The sequence below is a fragment of the Cricetulus griseus genome, chromosome 5 (genome assembly GCF_003668045.3).
Source record: "Cricetulus griseus strain 17A/GY chromosome 5, alternate assembly CriGri-PICRH-1.0, whole genome shotgun sequence".
NCBI classification, from domain to species: Eukaryota; Metazoa; Chordata; class Mammalia; order Rodentia; family Cricetidae; genus Cricetulus; species Cricetulus griseus.
In genome coordinates this window covers 6,311,224-6,334,214 of record NC_048598.1, presented here as the reverse complement: position 1 = coordinate 6,334,214, position 22,991 = coordinate 6,311,224, and the positions used below count along the sequence as shown (strand labels likewise).

The following is a 22,991-nucleotide window of genomic DNA, read 5'->3' as shown; positions in this document are numbered from 1 at the left end:
CATCACACTACTTATAGTCAACATATATATATATTCCTACATGGCTTCAGCAAATAAAATTGTCACACACATAAATAAATTTTATATGTATTACATGTGTATTTTCTTTGAAAACACATGTGGTTTGGAATTTTTGACTATTGATCATTATATGTGAAATTAAAACAAAATAGAAGTTTATACATGTGTGAATGAACAACTAGAAAAGTACCCACAATGTCATATTTTTAAACCTCTGACATCAGAGCTCATTATATCCATGACTTTTCAGTAGGAATTTTAAGCAGGAAAAAAAATCAGCTGAAACAGTGAGTTTGCTTGAATACCAAATCTATTTGTGAAAAATTAGACCGTTTTGATTATCAAGAACCACCAGAAATTTAACCCCATCATTGAAGTCATGTTTGTGTGTATTTTACTAGAAAAAAAAATATTTTAAAAGGCAGTTGATCATGTTGGCACTGGAGAGGCTGAGGCAGAAGGATGACAGTTTTGGTGCCCTCCTGGGTTATGTGGTGAGGCCCCTGATTCTTTTAATTGGTGTTTGCTGTTGTTTCACCTCTGTGACTTAGGGAAAGCCAGAAACTTCCAGAGTGTGACCAAACATGCTCTCATATAGAGTATTCTCTGTACATTTTAAAATATGTGCACCATGAATGGTTAAAATTTCCATGAAACAGACTTTGCCTATTTGGTAAGTACATAAAGATTTAAATGACTTTGAATAGAAAATATATGGAGCGCTCTAGAGAGACTTTGGGCAGAGTAGCAGCAAGGAGTTAATGAATAACCAGGGTCTAAGACAGTAATGACATTTTCAAGGCACTTAAGATGTAGCAGCTGCTAAAAATATTACATTCATACAGGACCTTCTCTAGATTTCCAGGCTTTGTGGTACTAGGAAGAATCTGGCAGTTCTCCGTGAGTGAGAATATTCCATCCTGTTTACACTTAGGTGGGCAGCATTGGATAAAATAACCCACTTATCCAGGGTTAGGCTTTAGAAGTATACCTAACACCACCACAATTGATGACCTTGGAGGCATGGATGAATAGAGTGGTGAGCAGATACTGACATTTAAAGCATCCACATAGACCCAAAGGGAACAGTTTTAACTTTGCTAGCTACAAGTCTATGATGGGGATGGATATTTCATTTATACATAGACTATACTTTTTGGTGTGAGACTTTTACCCAGGCCACAAGTTTTTCAACACTGATAAATTAGTGAAGTCTAGTATATTGAACTATAGTAAGCAATTGAAATTAGCTTTCTTCATCATCATCATCACCAGTATCACCATCAGTAGCAGCAGCAGTATCTTTCCAGGTGCACTGGAATGGTGTTAAAAATCCAGGTTCTAAGACACCCCCCACCTGTGCTCTGAGAGTATCACTCGGGGGTTGTGGTGGTTCTTTCCCACCAGCCTGGTCCTGCAACTGCCTCAACTCCAAATAAACACATGGATACTATATTAATTATAAAACTGTTTACCAGTGGCTGGGCTTCTTATTGGCTAGCTGTGTCTTAATTATTAACCCATAACTACTCATCTATGTATTTCCATGTGGTCTTGGCTTACCAGAGAATGCCCAGACCTGTTACTCCTTTGGTGATCTACATAATGAGTCTCTGTGGCGGGCTTTTTCTGCCTACCTCTCCCAGAATTCTCTTTGTCTCCTAGCCTTGCCTGTCTTCCTGTCTTATTGGCCAACAGTGTTTCATTTATCAATCAATAAGAGAAACATATGTACAGAAGGACCTCCCCCATCACTCGGGTACTTTAAGACACATTGGTCTGTTTTATCTGCATATATACTCACCTGAAAGAATGTTCACCACATACAGGCACAGCCTACAGGCAGTCCAGTGTAGTTAAATGGAATCATGTTTGCTTAATGTAGCCCTTTTGATCCTCTCAATAGTCCTACTCTTTTTCCCTTCATCCTTTTCCATTCTCCCTAATTAGACCCTCTTTCTCTCAGGATCTATTCTGTGGTTATATTCATGATATTTTTGTTTCTCTAGCCATTAATGTAATTGTCCTTCGAATAAAATGAAAGATTAATTTTCCTCTGTTTTGCCAGTTCTTGGCAACTTAATTTGCTAAAAATTGTAACACTTCTCAAAGGATTGTGGGAGTTTGTCTTCCTAAAATTATCACTTAGGACAAGTGTTCACAGCCAGGCCAGCTATAACTGGCTCAAGGTGCACAATGCCATAGTGTGTGTTCTGCCGGAGACTCCTGGGAGGCAGGAGCAAGGCAAGCCAGTAAGCATTTTGCATGTCTGTCAAATCACACACCCCACTGCTGCTTTTCTGATCCTTCTACATAGACATGTGGGCCACCTTCTAGCTATTCCGAGGTTAGGGTGATGGGGAATAGGAAGAAGAGTGGGATTCTGTTGTTTTGTACAGAGGCAGGAAGTCTCCACAGTGAAAACGAATTCCTTTCTCGACTTTTCATTGTCACAGTCATCCAAGATTTGAAGTGGCCTGGGGAGTGTTTCTTGGCATAGAGTTGAAATAATGGCTGAGTCATCCTTTCTGGGGGGTCGGTTCCAACCTAAGAAAACACAGCAGGACCCTGCAGGAGAGCTCAGCAGTGCCACCTGAAGGCTGGGGCCCCAGATCTTTTGCTTCTGCAGCTGATACCTGTAAACCCCTTCATGCCTCTCCAGACTCCCTTCATGTGCCAACTGAAAGGCAGTTGCCATATCTGTGGCCTCTCTGGGCTGTAAAAATCCATGCATTGAAATGATTTCCATGTCATTAGATTTTTAAGTTTTGAAATTTTCAGTGAAACAGAATGAAGTTGGAACTTACACATATAACCAGTTTTATTGGGTATGTATGTGTGGGCACATGTATGTCCAGGTACACATTGTGTCTGCATGTGAACATGCATGCCTTTGCATGTTGTGGCCAGAAGTCAACTTTTGGTTTTGTTCCTTGGGTACTAAACACCTATATATTTGTTTATTCGCTTATTTTGAGGCCAGGGCTCTTAGCTTCCCTGGGTCTTTCTGGTTGTTTAGATTGTCTGGCCAGAAACCCCCAAGTATCTGATGTCTCTACCTCTCCAAAACTGGGGTTACTAGCACTAATAAAAATGTCCATCATTAAAAAAACTGTAATATAGTATTTGTATTCAATCGTTATGGAATTGTTATGCACACAGAATGTATTTTGATCATTTTTACCCCAACTCCTGTCCTCTAGCACCTATGAAATCCACTGTCCACTTTTCATCTCCTGGAAACCTTTTATTTTATTTTAAAATCTCAACTAAGTGCAATTTGTGCAGTCTGTGAAGCCGCATTTACTGCAGGGCAGTCTACCAGCCAGGCTCTAGACCCCTAAGGAAATGGATTTCTCATCTATTGGCCATCAGTGGTCACTCGCTGCTCAGCAAGGGGTGGAGGCATGGGAGCCTTACTCCTTGTGTGGAAGTGCTCCAGCTTGACCTTGTGCAGGCCTTCTGAGGGCAAACATACATGTTAGAGTTCATGTGTACATCAGTCCTGTGCTGTCCTGTCTAGAAGATGCTGTTTTGCTATGGTCCATGCTGGCCTCGTCCTCTGATAGTCTTCCTACTTTTCCTTCCATGATGTCCCCTGAACCTTGGGTAAAAGGTGTGATATAAAGGTCCCATTTATGGCTGAGCCTTCCATGGCCATTGTTTTCTCTGTGCCTTGGTCAGTTGTGAGTTTCTGCCTGATTCATCACTGCACAAAGAAGCTGCCTTGGTGAGATATAAGAGCCAGACCAATCTATGGACAGAGTCATAAATTAGAGAGAAATGATACTAAGTATTATTTTAGAAAAATCATAGTAGTAGGGCCCGTGAGCTTCCCAGCCATGGGTTCTGGCCCAGACTTACAGTATCAGGCATGGATTTCTTCTTCTGGAATAGGCCTTGAATCTAAATCAAAACAGTTGTTTGTTCCTATAACTATTGTCCCGCTCTTGTAGCCATCAGCCTATCTTGCACAGTCTGTCATTATTATAGCTTGCAAAGTTCATAGATTGGTGATTTTGAGGGTGACTTTTTCTCCCCTAGAGATGTACATATGTACTATGAAAGTTAAGCAACAGGGAGGAAGCTTCCCAGTCAGCAGCTGCTCCATGGACAGTGATCCACGTCTGTGGTGTCTTCAGCAGTAGGATCTTCCCATCAAGTTCTGTGGATGCTCAGCATTTTAATTTTGTTTCTAGAGATAGAACTCAGGCCCACATATCCTCTAAGCAAGCACCTAACTGCCCCCCCCGACACACATAGGCTTTGTAACCATTTTAAGGAGACCTTTTAGTGCATTGTGAAGAAAAAGTGATGTTTACACATCACCGTCCCACCCACAGAACCCTGTTTTGACAACCAGAAGCCCCAGAATACCGTGGGATTTTGGAGTGGCGTAGACACATCATGAAAGCTGCCTTTTATTTGCTCTCATTTATGGGGAGAGAAGACTGGGTGCAGAGAAGTGAGATGTGTCATCAGGAAATGACGACTGTTAATAATGGAATGTTTGGGTTCTCAATTTTGCAGCAAATACATTTTATACTGAGCCTCGCTGCCTCTGCTTCCATTCAGCCAACTTCTTTCATGTCTACCATCTATTGAAGATACACTAGCAGCATTGATTAGTCAGGCCTGAAGGAATTGGAATAATAGCCAAAGGTGTTATAAAGGAAGTAGGCTGTAGCTTGACATGATAGAAAAAAATAATAAGATATCAGCTACGCACTGAAGAGAACAATTGGGCCACTTTTAATGTTTAGGAACACTAATCGTGTACCCGGACCTTACGTGTGTGGTACAGAAAGAAGGTGCACGTTTGTCATCTTAATTTGGTGCATATTTCTGGTATTAATCTTGCGAAACTCCATGGAATTGGCCCCTGTCTGTCAATACATGTTCATAGAAACTGCCGTTCCTTGGCTGACCAGATGTCTGTTTATGCTTGTTCTCTAGAAAAAAAAAAAAAAAAAAACATAGTGAAATCTAGAAATGCATTGGTTCATGTTCTCTGACAGTGGCAGTCAGTATTTCCAACTCAGCCTTTAGAACACACAATTCCCTGACGTTTATGGGATTAATATTGCTGACACTGACTGATGGACTTTGCTAGTGTAAGTGTGAACCCAGTGCACACTCAGGGTGTATATTCAAGATGACGAGGCTGAGAGAAAATGGCAGAACATAGATGTTTTGCCTTTTTCTGGTGGTTTAGCTGGGACCACATGCCACATGCATGCAAAATAATGATCGCAGGGTTCGTGTCAGAAGCAATGTTCTCTTTGCTGCTGTCCTATATAAATAAAGTCCTTATAGTTTATCTTCTTCCCAAATAATACAGCTACACAGATTGTTTGTTTGTTTGTTTGTTTGTTTGTTTGTTTGTTTGTTTGTTTTGGCTCTTACCACTGATTCATACCAATTTTCCAGTGTTAACTGGGCACATGGAGACTGCTTTCTATTTTTTGTGAATTTTACTGTTTGGCTCAAGGAATTTAGAAAATATAGTCCTATATAGGCAGACGAAATCCTGTTCAAGTGCCAAGGAGGATCACAATTATCTATGTGTATGCAGGTTTTCAAAGTGATTTCTATAAATATGTCTCTACAACCATTAAGTCGGATGAAAAGCAAGAGTCACCAAAGATTTCTCAAACAAGGCTTGAAAGTTTAATTATTGTCCCCAACTAAACCCTCCCCAAAGAGATAGGACTGCAGAGGACGAAAACAGTTGGTCATTAATGACCCAAGCCCTTCCCGTGACACGAATCCCTTCTGTTTGCTAGGGTTCCGTGGTTGCATGAAGGAAGTTGCATTTACACGGGGTACTGTCGTTAACTTGGCATCTGTGTCCAGCCGTGCTGTCAGAGTCCATCAGGAGGGATGCCTGTCAAGTGACAGAACTGTTAACTGTGGGGGAAATGACTCCATCCTGGTTTATTGGGGAAGCCAGCAGAGTGTTTACGAGAGCGGGCTCCAGCCCTTTACAGGTAATGTGGAGGTCTCTAAATTAAATGCTACGGGTCTGCCATTTGCTTTCTTTTCCCTTGCTGACAGCCTACTGTGAGTCTGTGGGAAGTTGGTTTTAAGCTTTCTACTTCTTATTTCCCTTCAAGAATACCTGTATCGGGTCACAGCCTCACATGAAGGAGGTTCCGTGTCAAGCGATTGGAGTCGGGGACGTACGACAGACACAGGTAACATCTGCTGAGTTTTCAAACATAACCTGTGCACACATATGCATGTGTGTGGGCACATAAACACTGTGTCTTGAAGCAGCACAGTTTTGGTTTGAAAATGACTGTGGAAAAACCAGCATTCTACTGCATTGAGTGCGTAACAGTTAACTGCGTGCTGGCTGCAGTTTTTTTTTTTTCTTTCCTCTTTAGATGCAGAGAAAAGAAAGTAAGATATTTATGGATTTAGTGGGTGCTACATTTCTATTTCAGAGTGAGAAACCTCCATCAGTTGCCTGTATCCCAAAAGGCAGAAGACAGACATGAGGGTACCATTAGATGGGAGGAACTTTCTTGAGTCTCACAGACAGTGCTTTCAAAATTCCTACTTGGTTAGAATCAGGTGCGTGGTGGCAATGACATTATAGGATGACTCTTAAGGGCAAGAAGTTTCACATTAGTTTAATGTTTTTAACTCAGAAGAGGTGCAATGAGGAGAAGTTAGAGCAGATCTCAGACACCTGAGCAACAGGAGCTTTGTGCTTGTGACTGAGATGGCACCATCTTTCTGAGGGGAGCATGACTGGGAGCTATGGGTCACAGAGAGTTTGGTAGATAATAGTAGTCCACCAAACCAGTCAAATATGTGTCAAGAAGTCTAACACATTAATAGTGGCTATTGTTTCTGAAAACAGTTTCTCCAGCCAGTACTAATTGGTCAAAAACATGTTTTACACCATGATGTTATTTTATGTTTCTCAATAATGGGTTACTATCCCAGGCACCCTTAAAGGGACCTTCATTTTGTGGATGCAGAATGCTGAGATATATCACTAATAATTTTCAAGGCTCAATGCCTATAGAATTTCAAGGGAGGATGATGGGAGAATCTCCTAAGATGACTTAAATAATTATCTAGTTGAGTTAAACACTGCCTTACACCCCTCTCAACCTCAGAGTGGGTAGGAAGTTCAGAATCAGTCATTTAATAGTCCACCATGTTCTTAGAAAATATGCTACAAAAGCCTGCTTTTAGGCAGTTTAGTGGGTGTCTAGAAAGCTTACTTCCCCACCTTGACCCTCTATGGAGCTCTGAAGGCACCGCCATGATCTGACCACCACATCCTATGTCATGAATTCACATTTGCAATCTGACCGCAACACCAAGCAGCTCCCGAGGGCTAGAGAATAATTGCACTATTTAATTATTTTTGAGTTGGTTTTGCTTCGTCCCTTATGAGAAGACCATCTGGTGGACAGTGACATCTTTGCCCTGCACCACATTGCAGAACTAATAAAATCAGCCTCTTTCCACTCATCTCTTCCCTGGCAGCTTGGTTGTGTGTCCTGTTTCTGGAGAAGCCTGTAGTGTCTTAAGTGCATGGAGAGCGCTGGTCTCTGTGTGTCCTCCACCCTTAGCATTCACTCCGTTTCCCCTCAAGCTGTCCTGTTGTATTGGTCTGAGCAGTAAAGTCAGGGAGGAGACTTCGATGTGGGAGACCCGGCTGTCTTCCGTCGTCCATTGACTGGGCTCAGAAGCCCAGGAGCAGTTAGAGCCGTCTCCCATCCATCATCCTGCCACACAGTTCTTTGGGCTCTTTCTTCGTGTCCCCAGTGCAGTCAGCTGTGATGAAGTTGTTACTGATCAGAGCTGTGTAAATATCTAATAAATAGTTAAAGGTTATGGATTTTTGAAATCAGGGCTGAGCTTGCGAGGTCTTTTATGGTTCCTATAAGTGTTCTCATTTTGTCCCAAGATACACTGAAGAGAATGTCTCAAAAACTGATTTTGAAAACTATCCAGGCACCAACTCCCTTAGCCCCACAAATGCAATTAAAGGTGGATCCTATATATCATACCTGCTGGAGCTCTGCTTTTTGAAAACCACTTAAAAGACAATTGGATTTGGAAAGTGGGAACAGTCATTCAAGTACCATACACAACATGTGTGATTTTTTTTTCCTTTTTTTGGCTACATGGAAGACTACATAAAAGTGCCAGCTCACTGCGTATAATAAAATAACAGCCTAATTACCTTGCTCCTAAGTAGCTCGTCGTTATATCCCTTCCCAGGTTGTCTGCCTACCAAGCACCTCCTTCCTGATGACTGTTGCTTAAACACATCTGATGCATTCAGTGTTTTTGGAAAAAGTGGTCTCAACTTAAAAGAATGTTATGTCGATGGAGTTTTGATGGTTTTGAAATATAGCTCAAACTGAATGGCTCAAGATGTGCAGTCATATTAAATCAATGCTGAGAAGTTACAACTCTAATAAATTGTATTTATGCTAATGGTCGAGTCTGATTTACGGCTGCCATTAAAAGTGAGGAATAGGAACAGTCATCTCCTCAGACCGGCGCTGACTCTTTCTCCTTTATTCCTTCCCAGCTCCACAGAGTGTGCCAACTCCCTTAAGGGCCCAGAGCATAAATGGATATAGCATTGAGGTGGCCTGGGATGAACCCACTGTGGTTAAAGGTGTCCCGGAGAAGTACTTTCTGAAAGCCTACAGTGAAGACAGCCCTCAGCCCCACATACCGTCTGCCAGTGTTGAGCTGGACAACACCAGCACCCTCGAAGGTAAAGAAGACTCCTTCTCAGGGTCTATCTTACAGTTTCCTTTGTTTTGATTTGGGATAAAAAATGTTTTTCACACTGTACTCCCCCAAATACATTGTGCTCTTGCTCAGTGACAAACAACAAAATGAAGCACACGATAATGGCACATTCCTGTAAGAACAACCCTTGGGAAGCTAAGATAGAAGAATAATGGGTTCAAGGCCAGCCTAGGTTACATTGTAAGTATGAGGCTAGTCTAGGCTATATAGATGTACTTGGTCTCAAAATACACAAATAACAAGCAAGCAAGCAAACAAACAAGGAAATATCCATGTTATGTGATGGAGTCTTGTATCTCTCTACCTAGGATAAAAAGAGTGATTCTACAAAGCATACAGTTTCCAGTGAATATAGGTCCATGAAGAGGTTCATCTTCTCTCCTTCCTCTAAGGACTAGGTCATAACAGTCATACACAGCCTTTGGATATTTCATAAACATCTTTTGACAACCATATACATATGTATACATATAAATGTAAGTCATACACACACATATAGTATTCATATCCATGCACAAATATGTATCTGACCATTTTGCATATTTTAACATGCAAAACTTTGCTCTTTGGGACTAGCCCAAGTTCACAGAACCATTATTTATTGTAAAATTGCTGATTAAACCTAATTATTTCAAGGTGGAGGCGGGTTGTAGCCCCAGCCATTTGACTGGCAAATCAGGGAATCAATTTTTCACAGTGCAGCTAGCCATGAAGAAGAGAATACACCCACACAACTCACTGACAAGTCTCAAACCAAAATATGTGTGCCTATAGGAAGAGCACTTTTCAACCTTCGGAAATGTTATAGCTAATTTAACTAGAAAGGCAAATAGAAGCCTTTGTCCCCAAGAGGTCAAGGCATCAAATGTGGTAGAAAAAAGTTTCCTCTATTGAAAATATTTGTGACTGGTGTCGCTGTAGATGTGAGCATCTCCTTGAGACATTTTTTCTTTCTAACACATTTACTTCACGATCCCAAGCTTTTACTCTCCCCTTTAAAAGGTTTGTGTATAGACCAAATGCCTACACATCACCAAATTACACTTTTAATCACATTTATTTGTTGTTGGTTGCATTTGTATGAGCACACACACCACAGTGCAAATGCTGAGGTCATTCTCTCGTTTCACAGTGAGCATCCTGGGGATCAAGCTCAGAGGCATCAGACTTGGTGACAAGTACGTTTATCTGCTGAGCTAGCTCATCATCCCACAGTCAAATTTTATATGAAATCACATTCTCCACTACCTTCTTTTCAAATCTATGACCTATCCCATGATTTCCACGTCTATGGTAACATCTGCTGATTCCCTGCCCTGGTTCTGGCCTGCTCTTCCCCTAGGGGGACATCTTCTAGAATCTTGGAAATGCTTCTCCATGCTCAATATCTGACTCAGTCTTATCCTGAATATAGATTTGTTATTTGAAGAAGGTATTTATTGTTGACCTATTTAACATGAACAAATACTAACTTACCCTCAATAGAAAACATGGCTTTAAAATTTAAATATCTCATAGAAAAATGAAAACATTATATCGACTAATATAATTTTTTGTAGAAAACAAATTAAAATAAAAATTGCAAAGTTTGGGAGGTCTAAATTATGTAAGACAAAATTGAGAATTCTTTATAAGTAAAGTGATAATTTAGAAAGAAATCATGGCACATGCTCTAGAAAAATCCACACGGAATCTATTTAGGTACATCTCAAAACAAGTCTAGCTACTAAATATCCAAATAGTGCTTCTAACAAACAAATATAAATTAAAATAATTACTTTCACACTTTTGTTGCCCAAATTTGCAAAGTCTTGTTTTTTAAAGCATTGTAAAATACAGTGGTGGCTAAGATGAAATGAGTTGAAAATTCTTGTGTTCTGCTTGCTGGTAGAAGTACAACTTGTACAAATTTTGGGGAAATTAGGTTACAGGCCAGCTACTCATTTCCTATATGCAATCTGTTGAAGAAGAGGTTAAAAAATCTCAATTATTAATTCAACCTTATCCATTTTTCCTTGAAACACTGCGTCTATTGGCACTTTTCTTTTTGTTCTTAATACTTTTTACAATTTTATGTATTTAAAACATACAAGATTATGTATGCTTTAACCCTTGAACACACTAATTTTGGTGTTCTGTGTTTGGACTGAGTTTTCTATTCATCTTTAAATTCTCTGTTTTAGTAACAGAATTTTGTTCATTCATATTTATTTTTGTAGTTGTGTGATTGCTTTTATTTTTGCCTTCAAGATGCAAGCGTCGCTCTTTTATCATAGTATGGGTGTTGATGCGTGGTGTGTGTGCATGTGTATGTGTGTGTGTGTATGTGTGTGAGTGTGTGTCTGTGTGTATGTGTGTATGTGTGTGTGAATGTGTGTGTATGTGTGTACATGTATGTGTGAGTATGTGTGTGTGAGTGTGTGTGTGTGTGTGTGTGTGTATCTGTGTGTATGTGTGTATGTGTGTGTGTGTGAGTATGTGTGTGAGTGTGTGTCTGTGTGTATGTGTGTATGTGTGTGTGAATGTGTGTGTGAACATGTGTGTGTGAGTATGTGAGTGTGAGTGTGTTCATGTTTGTATGTGTGTGTGTTGTTGTTGTTGTTGTTGTTGTTGTTGTTTTAAGACTTGGTCCCATGATGTATATCAGACTGGTTGGAATGCATTTACATAGATCACTATGTAGTCTGTTGTCATCAAACTCACAGCAGTTCTCCTGTCTCCACTTCCCAAGTTCTGAGATTGTGGGTATATTTTAATGATTATTTTGTCATTTATGTTACTTTTTAATCTTGTTTGTATATGTTATGATGTGTGTACACCTATGTGTGTAAACACAGGCACACATAGGCCAATATATATATTATATTATATATATATATATATATATATTGTGTGTGTGAGAGAGAGAGAGAGAGAGAGGTGTCAGAGGACAACCACCAGTGTTGATCCTTGCCTTCTGTCTTGTTTGAGACAGTCTCTCATTGTTTGCAGTTGAATAGACCAGGCTAGCTGGTTGTGGTGGTTTGAATGACAATGGCCCTCATAAGCTCATATGTTGAAATACTGGGTTCCCAGTTGGTGGGACTATTTGGGAAGGATTAGGAGGTGTGTCCTTGTTGGAGGAGTTGTGTCACTGAGGGAAAGTTTTAAGGTTTAAAAGACCCACTCCATTCCCAGTGAGCCCCATCCCTGCCTGGTTCTTGTGAATACCCAGCTACTACTGCAGCTCCAGCACTCTGCCTGCTGCCGGCAGCCATGCTTCCTGCCATTACTGTCATAGATCCAATACTCCGGAACTGTGAGTCAGGGGATTCAAACTCAGGTTCATGCTTGCATGGCAATTGTTTCATCCACAGAGCCATTTCTCTAGCCCCGCCCCTTTTTCTCACTTTATATTCTGACTAGTGTAGACTAAGGACTCATCCCAGAAAGATGTGTGCTCTTCTCACAGCCACGATGGGCAGGCAAGGACAAGTGCAGATGGGATCTTAAGGAAAAAGGACAACTTCAAGTTTGACAAAGAGCTTTGCTGATGCACAAACAGAACAATGGTGGAAGGGAGCATGTGTATTGAGCACCTTAAGTCACCTTGGGCAATTATCTAAGGCAAAGGATTCCAAAGTAAAGAAAATAAAGACTGGAAAGTGAGATGAGGATGGCAGGGTTGGCGCCAAGGCTGGACTTGGTGGCAGTGGGCGGGGCAGGCAGACTGGAGGGTTAGCAGCCACTTTTAGAAGCACACATCCTCACGCAAGCAAGCCTTGCTGTCAGTAGGGAAAGTAACTCATCTTTGGCATAACTGAGGTGACTTTGGTTGAAATTTTAGTATCTTAATTAATTTTGCTTTTTAGAATCACATTTATTTGAATAAAATAATGCTGATCTTGGGTGTATATAGGTTCTTTAGATTTATTGCCTGATGCAGGGTTCTTTACCAATTAAGTTGAAAAGTATTTTCAGAAAATGAGTTTGTTTCTTTTCATTAATTAATTTTCTGGTTTATAATGAGTTCTTTTGCTCTCCAGATTTAGGTCTTTTGTTGGTGGAAAATTTGGCCTTATGTATATTATCATTACGTTTTGTGAGAAATAGCAAGTTTTTAATTTAACTCCTTCTTCCCAGGTTGCCCTCCCTTTATTTTAGTTGCTCAGAACTTGTGTTGGAGCTGGGTGTGGTGGTATATATCTTTAAGCACTAGGGAGGTAGAGGTAGGCAGATATCTGTAATTTCAAGGCCAGCCTAGTCTACACATTAAGTTCTAGGACAGCTACAGCTGTTTCACAGAGAAACACTGTCTGGAAAAACAACAACACATCAACAACAACAAAGACCTGGTGTCTAGTCCAAGTGTGCACAGAGTCTACTTCTACCAATAATTTGTCAAGTGACCACAGACAAATTTAAAGTGACATCGCTGAACCAAAGTTTTTCAACATCTCAGTGGGATGTGAAACCCTCATTTATATAATTATTGCTGCAAAGGCAAAAAAAACTCCTCATGTAATGTATTTTGCTTAGAAATAGAAATATAAACAATGTTCAACCATGGTTGCAATTATATAGATCTCTGAATTACAGTTTTTGGATTTAAGGTTATTGTCTCATAATTGTTTTGTGGGTTTTTTGTTTTCTTTTCTTTTATGCTTTTGAGGTTTTGATTCTGTTCATTTGACCTTCCCAACTGATGTTTAATTCTTTTGTTTCAGTCTTAAAGTTTCCATTCCTTAACTTTCTTATTTTGCTAGCTTTTACTTCCACCTGTCTCTTAATATTCTCAATTGTCATCTGCATGTCTGGTACCATTTTACTTGTCCCTTGGTTCACAGAGACCAAATTCTTTAACTACACTCAAATGTTGCTTTTGAAATTGTACAGGCATTCTGGGTTGAATGTAAAACGAGCTGTCCCCAGCGGGCTCATACGTTTGAATACTTGGTGTCCAGCTGGTGGCGCTGTTTGAAAACATTGTGGGTCTCTGGGATACAGAGCCTATCTGATGGATGTATCCCCTGAGGCAGACCTTTGAGAGTTATAACCTGTGGTCGTTTGAAAGAAAATGACTCCATAGACCCATAGGGTGTAGCACTGTTAGGAGGTGTGGCTTTGATGGAGGAGGTGTGTGACTAGGGAGTAGGCTTCGAGGAGAAGCTTGAGTAGGCCCACTTCAAGCTGCCTGTGGATCAAGTTGTGGAACTTTCAGCCCCTTCTTCAGCACCATGTTTGCTTATCACTGTTTCCTTGAGGATAATGTAAAATCTCTGAAACTGTAAGTCAGCCCCAACTAAATGTTTTCCTTTATAAGAGTTGATGATGTCATGGTGTCTCTTCACAGCAGTAGAAACCCTAACTAAGACATAGCCTAATCCACTTCTGTCCCCTTCTATGCTCTTTGCCTGTGGAGCCTTGTGAATTGTCCCTTGCCTTGGTGACAGAAGCCAGTCTGCTGCCATGCCTGCTTCGCTGAGACAGACATGGTTCCTCCATCCCTTCTATTATTCAGTTGCTCCAGAGCTCTAGGAAAAGTCCATGGTTTCTGTTTTACTGGTCAGAGAACTGGTGTCAATGAAGACTCCCACAGGTGGATGACAGGGTCTATTGGGGGAACTTTCATTGCCTTCACAAGGACCTCACTATCTCAGCTCCTCTCCTCCAGTGTTGATGAGTTAGGGTCCTGAGAACCAGGGGCTTTTCTCATTCATTAGGAACTCAGTTTTCCTCGCCCTCTGTGATGTATAGCTGAGTTCCTTTTGCCTCTTGTCTTTCAGATATTTCTAAACATTTGCCTCTGTTATTGGATGTGGCTTCCTAATGAGGAGTCTTTGAACTACCCCCTTTTGCCTATTTTAATGGGTTTGGAATGGAGCCTGTACACCAGAATTTCAGAACGAATAATTTCTCTTGTCCAGCTAGCACTGGGAAATACAGTTAGCAGGAGAAATTTGACACCAATTATCAGATTTCATTTCCATTAAGAAATCCTTGTGATATCTCTTCCCTCCCAGTTTTAAAATTGAAAATTTAGGATGGAAAGAAATACACATAGATCTGCCTTCTTTATACTGTATAAGCGTAGACAATGAAATATTAAACAAAGACAATAATCAGAAAGAGAACTGCATGAGATAATTAAATGCAGTGGTTTTGGGGGGGATGAGGGGGTTGTGATGACCAGACTCACGTGAAGGCAGAGGTCAAACAAAGAGCAAGTGATTAAACACAAATACCAACAGGGAAAACTGAACAAGCAGGGCAAACAATATTCAAATATCCTCCTGGTGGGTTTGGCCACTAGAGAATTCAATGAGTATAATCCCACCGGCAGTGGAGAATCCAAGGGTCAATAGGCACACTTAGGAGCAAATGGGCCCCTTTGGGCCAACGGGGCTGGACTCTATACCCTTCCAAGGTCAGAGTTTAGAGTTCATTTGCTCTACTGAAGCCTCTAAGTAGGAAGCTCTGCAGCCATTGCTCCTTATTTCTGTAGACTTGCTACAAAGGGCTCCAATTAGCTCTCTGTAGCATTTCTGGATTTTCCCTTTTGGCCCTGTTAACATGCAAAGCTGTAGCCAGAGTCCCGCCCTTTCCCCTCTGACCAAGGCTGCTCAGTGAGAGGTGCAGAGCCTGATCTGAAGTCACACCAAGAGTGAGTGGATCCAAGGGTTTGCACATACATGCCTATTGTTTTCCTTGAGCTGCTTGAGCACATGAACTTAATTATCAGTATAATTAGCAGAGCACCTGGCATCACATTAAAGCTATAATTGCTAAACAAAAAATCGCTCCCAAAATATTCCTAGTGTATTACATTGCTCTAAAAATCTAAGGGTTGGATTCCTTCTCCTCAATTCTAAGTAATTATTATTATCCTGCCAGAATAATTGTTTACTCTTATTTATTATTCAATATAGTTTACCAGATGGACCAACAATAATAATTTTCCAGATACCACAACCAAACCTACACTTATATAGAAAAATACATAGTACAATTGGTAAGAACTTTTCTCACTGAAACTATTTCCAGTCTCTACAGTTGAATTTACCAAAAAAATACAAAAAAAAAAATACAAAAAAAATAGCTGCTGCCTGGAAATCTATAATCATTTCTTTTCTCCCTTGGATGGTTTCTGGTAATAATTAGTGGTTCAACTCTATCATGTAAAGTGATTCCCAAATGACTTCTGAAATACAGCCTTTTTCATAGGATCCTATGCTAGGATCTAAAGTCTACGCTTTGCTTAGTTCACACTTTTGCACAGCACCCCTGGACCTCCCAGGATAAACTAGAGTGTAGAGACATGACAGTGTGGAGTGACTTTTTTACCCGCTAGGCTGGAATTTACCCATGCTCTTTCTTCCTCGTGTTCCAGCTGCATTGGTAATGGCCAGGGCTCACAGGGAAGGTTAGAGATAGTGGGCACAGGGAGGTGAGAATTCCCTGGGGGTTACTCTAGCAGGCAGATCCCCGCTCACGCAGGCTAGAAATAGAACACATGACTCTGAAATTATTCTTTACTTTTAATTTAAAATGAGATTTAGGAATTTATCTCTTTTATTTTTATTTATAATTTGTTTTGAGAATTTTATAGATGAGTGCTATTTTTATATCGTTTCTCATTCTTGCATCTCCCTCCAGTCCCTCCTATAGCCCCCATTCCTGTTCAAGTTCACTGTCTCTTGATATATATATATATATATATATATATGTAATATTTATAAATTCAATCTACTGAGCTCACTTAGTGTTGGTCAAATGTATTTGTGATTAAGGATGAGTTCTTAGGATTGGATAACCTATTGGCACCTTGTCCATGGAGAAGACCGATGGCTCCTCTCTTGGCAACTATTAATGCCTATAGCTGTTCTTCTAGGGACAGGACCTTGTGAGAGTTCCCCCATCCTTACTGGCATGTTAACTGGTATTGTCATTGTTGAGATCTTGTCTACGGGTTTATTGTTGAGGTTACATGGGTTCAGCCTCCCTGTTATATGTAGAAGACACTGTCTCACAGCAGATGTCCTCTTCCTCTGGCTCCTATAGTATCTCCACATCCTCTCCTATGTCAGTCCCTGACAGGTGTGGTGGGTTGTATTGCAGATATATCAGTTGGAACAGGGTGTAACTCTGAATGTCATGTCAGCCCACTCCCCACCCTGAGGTGCTCAGTAGAACACAAGTTTCTGACTATTTATGTGGGAAATGAAAAAAAAAAATAGTTCGTGCAGCTCATTTGCCTCAGAACAAAATGAAACCAGTGCAGTGGTTGATTGGCTTAGTAAAGTTGTATCCACGTATGTTGAAAGCACGAATATTTGACTCTGTGCCTTGAATTTGGGGCAGACACAAAGACATAGAGAAAGAACATCAAACAAAACCATCAGCAAAGGACGGTGCCCATTCCTGAAACTGTCCCTACCCCTTAACTGGAAAGAATGGGTGAGCTATTTTTGAGGTTTACCTTCTATTGATAAGTAAAACTTACATTTTTTTTTATTTTGGTGTATCTTCAAAGAAATGAAGGCTTACAGGGACCTGAAGTATCTCAGGGTAAGAAAGAATGAGATGGTTACCCAGAACTAAGCCCTGTGTACTTGATGGACAGTAGAAGGCGTTATGGAGGGACGTATAATTGTGTTACCCCTGTCTTTGGAATGATGTGGCCTTAAATCCAGCTATCATATGATCAAGGAGATTCTATTCTATATACCCATATAAGTGAGTATCTTAGTTAAGGTTTCTATTGCTGTAAAGAGACACCATGGCCATGGCAACTCTTATAAAGGAAAACATTTAACTAAGTCTGTCTTACAGTTCAGAGATTTAGTTCATTATTATGATGGAAAGCATAACAGCACACAGGAGGACACAGTACTTTGAAAGGAGCCAAGAGTTCTGCATCTGGATTGACAGACAGCAGGACGAGAGAGATGCTGGGCCTGGCTTGAGCAATGGAAATCCCAAAGCCCACCCTTAGTGACACACTTCCTCCAACAAGGTCATACCTTCTAGTTAAGTCAGTCAGTGCCACTTCCTAATGATCAAGCTCCCAAATATATGGGCCAATGGGGGCCATTCATATTCAAACCACCATAGTGGGTATATGTAAATGTGAGCATATGTACATTCTATATTTAACTTATATGCAGTATAGATTATATTTACCTGAGAAGTCTGTAATGAGATCATTCTAGTTCTATATAATGTGAATTTTTTTCTGCCTTACTCAACTGCAAATGTTTATTTCATGGTTTCTAAATGACTGTTCTTTGTGTAAGCATTTTATTTCTTCTTTGGATGATAAGCTCTTAAAGAGCAAGTATTGCATTTTCTACTCACTTTAGGTCTTGTGTAATACTTCTTTTCTATGAATAAATTATGGAGGGTCTGCTACTAACTCTTAGTTAATGTGAAGTTACTATTGTACATTACATCAGGCTGTCTTGGGCTAAGGATTGAACTACTGTTCCTTAGTAGAATTTAATCAGACTTAAAGTTCTCAAAAACTTTCTTATGAAATGACTCATGGAGTCAGTCTCGATGTAAACATATATTTGGAGTTTGATGCATATTTTCTCCCTGGCCGAAAATTAATGGTAGATGAAAAGGTTCTAAATAATGGTTTCAACATTTCTACTTCCTAATGAAATTCACAAATTGAACATTTGCAATTTAACATAATAGAGGCCTGCCTTACAGCAACACCTGATGATAAACATACATAGCAGAAAATATTCATTGAGTTTGAAACACATAACCATTGTGGCAACTAATAGTTTGCATAACTTTTATGTCTATACGTCTGTCAGAGGGCCAGGATCCAGAATATATGAAGAACTAAACTAAATAATGAAAATACCAAAGAGATTATCCAATCAATACATGGGCAAATGAATTTGACACAGAATTGTTAAGAGAAGAAATGCAAAGTGACCAATAAAAATGTGGGAAAATGTTCACATAAGAAGAAATACAGGCTAACATTGATTTAAGATTCCAACTCACTCCTGCCAGAATGGCTGTCATATCAGAGAGAGAGAGAGAGAGAGAGAGAGAGAGAGAGAGAGAGAGAGAGAGAGAACAATCACTGGCAAAGCTGTGGAAGGAAAAGCCACCTTCCTACTCTGCTGGTGGGGATATAACCTAGTGCAGCCACTGTGGACTCACTGTAGAGCTGTCTCAGAAACAACCAATAATAATAGAAAAGTAGAGTCACCGAGTGGCCGTCTTTAGCGGCTGTGTCTCCCTGGAATGTGCCCGTGTGCTCTAAAGCAGCATACTGCTCATGCATTTGCTCATCAGTGGTGACCACGGTGCTAGTCCTTCAGCAGCTGAGTGAATAAAGAAATGTGTTCTGTGCGTACGATGGAGTTTTCCCTTCAGATTGAGAGTAGAAAAGAGTCTGTTTGAGAGCGGACGGGCGCTGTAGGAGGGAAAAGGGAATGAGTACATGCTGAGGGGCTCAGTATGTGAAACACATATAAATCTTTGGGGGAAATACCATGATGAGATCCATTATTTTATAGGTGAAAGTACAATAATTCAGCTACTACATTCCAGGCTAGACCACCAGAAAGCACCGAAATACAGTGAAACGCTAGGTAGGAGAAAGAAGGTTTTACATAGAAAGCCTGAGTGATGGTTTATCTTTGTCAGCCAGTTAAAAAATAGAGAAATGAGCTAACCCACAGGGAGGCTCCTCTCTGGTAATGGGTGTCCCAAGTTAGTGGATGCAGAGAGGTGGCTGTCATTCTCCAGCAATACACTCACTTCTTCATTTTGCTCTGCCTTCTTTGGGGTCTGGTCTTTGGCTTCATGTTCCAAAATGGCTGCTTGGGCTCCATCTCTCCTGTGTGATTCCACACAGCAAATCTTGGAACAGCTATGGAAAGATCTACATGGTTTTTTATAAGATGCGTTTTAAGGGTTGGTCTGTCTTGGGTGACTACTGCGATCAAAATTCAGTGGCTATGTGGACTTCTGGGAAAGGCTGACCTTAATCCAGGTAGTCATTTATCTAGTAGAAAGAAAGCTTTTTATTTTGTTGAGGAAAAGGTGTATAATATATACTAAGAGGTCAACTGGTGGTCTCTGCCACCATCAGCAAACGGGAAGGAAAGAAAAAAGAAATTCATTTTAATGTGATTGTTCACAGATGAATTTTGAGCAACTCTGTGCCAGTTTTATAGTACTCCATAAATTTATTTGTAGTTTATTACAAACTATTTCTTTAAATATAAATCTTGAGAGAAATTGGTCTGAAGATTTGCAGAGGACAAAAATACGGCCCTATGACAGAAATTGTAAAAATAGAAGTGATGTAATGTTCCTGCTTCACTAATGTAGAAGAATTGCATTAGGGCGGGCAGTGTTGATGAGTTAAGAGCTTTGTCTGTTCCCCTGACTGCGTAATGTGCCTGGAGACTTACTCCTGAAGAAGACACTATGAGGCAGTCTGCTGTTCAGTTTTCTGTTTTTCTTTTAACAAGTAATTCATCTGAGCATGCAAAGTAACAATTTCCATTATAAGTGTTTGGATTTCAATTTAGTGTAACACATAGCATGGTTGAAAATGAAGAAAATATTTAAATTCTGCTGTCCAGTGATCAGCAATAAGATATTTCTATATGCTCATAACATTATATATATATATATATATATGTGTGTGTGTGTGTGTGTGTGTGTGTGTGTGTGTGTGTGTGTGTATGTATATATGTATGTGTGTGTGTTTATATATACACATTAGGATTATCATTCATATCATTTTTGATAAAGAAAAGGAAGTCCCTCCAAATAATCTGTTTTTACTATTTATCTTTTTGTAATTATATTATGTTTGGAATGAATCAGAAAGCTACCAACATTTGATATACATAAAAACACACCACACACACACACACACACACACACACACACACACACACACACACACACACACACTTATGAGTCAGTTGTCTTTCTTAAGGAGTGTCCTCAACTGGTTTGAAAGAGAAGTCACTCTTTGTAGGTGCGTTTTTGCAGTAAGGTTGAATCTCTGAACACATCTTAAGGTGCATTTTAAATGAAGTAATTGCTATGAAAAGTGCAACGTTTTTAATGATGCTTTCCACCCTCTAGGATGGTCTTAGGTCATGTGGGATAACAAAGGTCAGAAACCAACAACGGTGTGACCTTGGCTTATGAGCACTTTATGTTTCTCTGCACATCACAGCCCTTCTGAGAAACAGGTGATTCCTTTGGACTGTGAACTAGCTGATGGGACAGTGCTCAGCAGAAATGGCTTCCCTTAAATTCCGTCCTGCCTCCCGCTGAGTCATAGCAGTTATTTCTTGGACATTGTACTCAGCTCAGCACCTGCCCTTTCTGTGACATAAGGAGTTAACTGAGCCTGTGGCTTCAAACTTCCTTAGAGTTAAGATGACAGAGCCTGAGGTTCTTACCGAGAAGCAAGCATTGATTAGAATGTTGAGGTTAGCTCTAAGCCTGCTGAGGAAAGCATCATGGGTAGTGCTCTGAGGGCAATTCAAATCTCTGCTTAAACCGTTCCCTAAGTCTGGGATTAGGCCCTATAGTTTATAAAGGAAATAGTTATTCTTTCCTACTTGGAAACATCGAAATCTGCACAGTCTTGGATCCAAGGTGGGCGATCTCCTATGCTCTCCAGCAGAAGTTTCAAACTAGGCCACAGAGTTCATTTGAAAGAGATTGACTGCTAAAAAGATGGAGTTTAACACTTTCAAAGAACCGGCCTCAGTGGGAGGAAGTGCTGTGGCTATTCCATCATTCACGTAAATTTAAGAATGACTTTACTTTGTAAATACTATAGGATCTTATTTTTATGTTTTATTAGCCTGTATTTACTGTATATGTAGTAGTGATTTTTCAACAAAAGTCCCTGAGCCTTGGAAGAGGCGATGCAAATGCCCCAGTGAAGGCTGAGCATTCAGCAGCCCTGTTTTCTCCTCAGCTTATTGTTAAAGTGCTACTGAAACCCACAGTAGCAGCCATTCCTCCATCACAAATACTGGCAACTAAAGGAAGTTGAAGTCTCTGCGGACATTTCCAGATGCCTCTCCTAGACTAGTAGATTATCATCCATACTTAACAAATGTCATTATATAGTTTCTTGGGGTCAATGTGTCAAAATGTCTGTGTTAGAACTTTGTTTCCAAGGGCACATTTATAGTGTGCAAAAAGTGTGGCGTGCTGGATTGACTCACTCCCTCCAATCCGTCTACCCGGCTGGCTCCAGTGTACACTTGAGAATTAGAATTTCTCAGCACCATGGCAGCATCTTGAGGCAAAAACTGTCCCCCTGTCTTCTCCCCGTCTCAGCCTCTTCCATTGTGTCCCTAGTGATGAGCGGCTCAGCCTATGTGGTGTCCCTTACCAGATGGCCCTCTTAATAAGAGCCATGTTCTGGCCCACCCTCACATCCTTGATCCAAATGTGAGATGCCAGCAAATAAATCAGAGTGTGGCTCTTGGCAGAGTTCTCAGGAGATGGAGGAAAGCCCCCAGGGACAGGAAGTAAGGGACAGCTTTTCTGTAGCTGTGTCAGCTCCTTATTATGGCCAGGAATAGAAGACATCAGAGGGAGGGCTGGGAGAGAGAGAGAGAGAGAGAGAGAGAGAGAGAGAGAGAGAGAGAGAGAGTATATAAGCTCTCAATAATGTTCTCATTGCCTCTCATAACATGCAAACAACCCCATCTGAAGCATCATGCATGATCCTTGCAGGGAGTCCACTGGCTTCAGACTTGGGGTAGACAATGCCATCTACAGATTCCACCACCAGACTAAAAATGCAACAGAAAGGAGTGGGTAATGAGAGCAGAGCAGCCAGGTCTTTAATTGAATTAAAAGCTGGGTGACATCAATGCAGACACCTGTCCAATTACAGACAGGCCAAGGTGTTTACCGTTGCTGTACAAGCCATTCGAAGATGACAGGAATCTTTCCGCCCACAGATTAGCATAATGAAGGAGAACAGATTACAGTGGATGCTAGCCAAACACCTAGCTTGGCAGCTGGGGGTGGGTGGGGGAGGGAGAGGAGTCAGGCTGAAAGATGGAAATAGAAGCTCAGGCCTCCATCTCTTCTCCAGAATGCTGCCATCTTGCCTTGGTTTCATTTATTTTTCTGGCAGTGCATTTGTACTTGCAGACATTTAGTCAAAA

At 40.6% G+C, this 22,991-nt stretch overlaps 1 protein-coding gene across 1 annotated transcript in view; it reads left to right on the top strand.

Moving 5' to 3' along the window:
• Nucleotides 1-22,991, top strand: part of Ush2a (usherin) — a 641,642-nt gene that overhangs the window by 251,903 nt on the left and 366,748 nt on the right. The window contains exons 27-29 of the mRNA XM_035445085.1: nt 5,808-6,011; nt 6,138-6,218; nt 8,588-8,779. Of these exons, the coding sequence (XP_035300976.1) occupies nt 5,808-6,011; nt 6,138-6,218; nt 8,588-8,779 (477 nt within the window). The remainder of the gene's footprint in view (nt 1-5,807; nt 6,012-6,137; nt 6,219-8,587; nt 8,780-22,991) is intronic.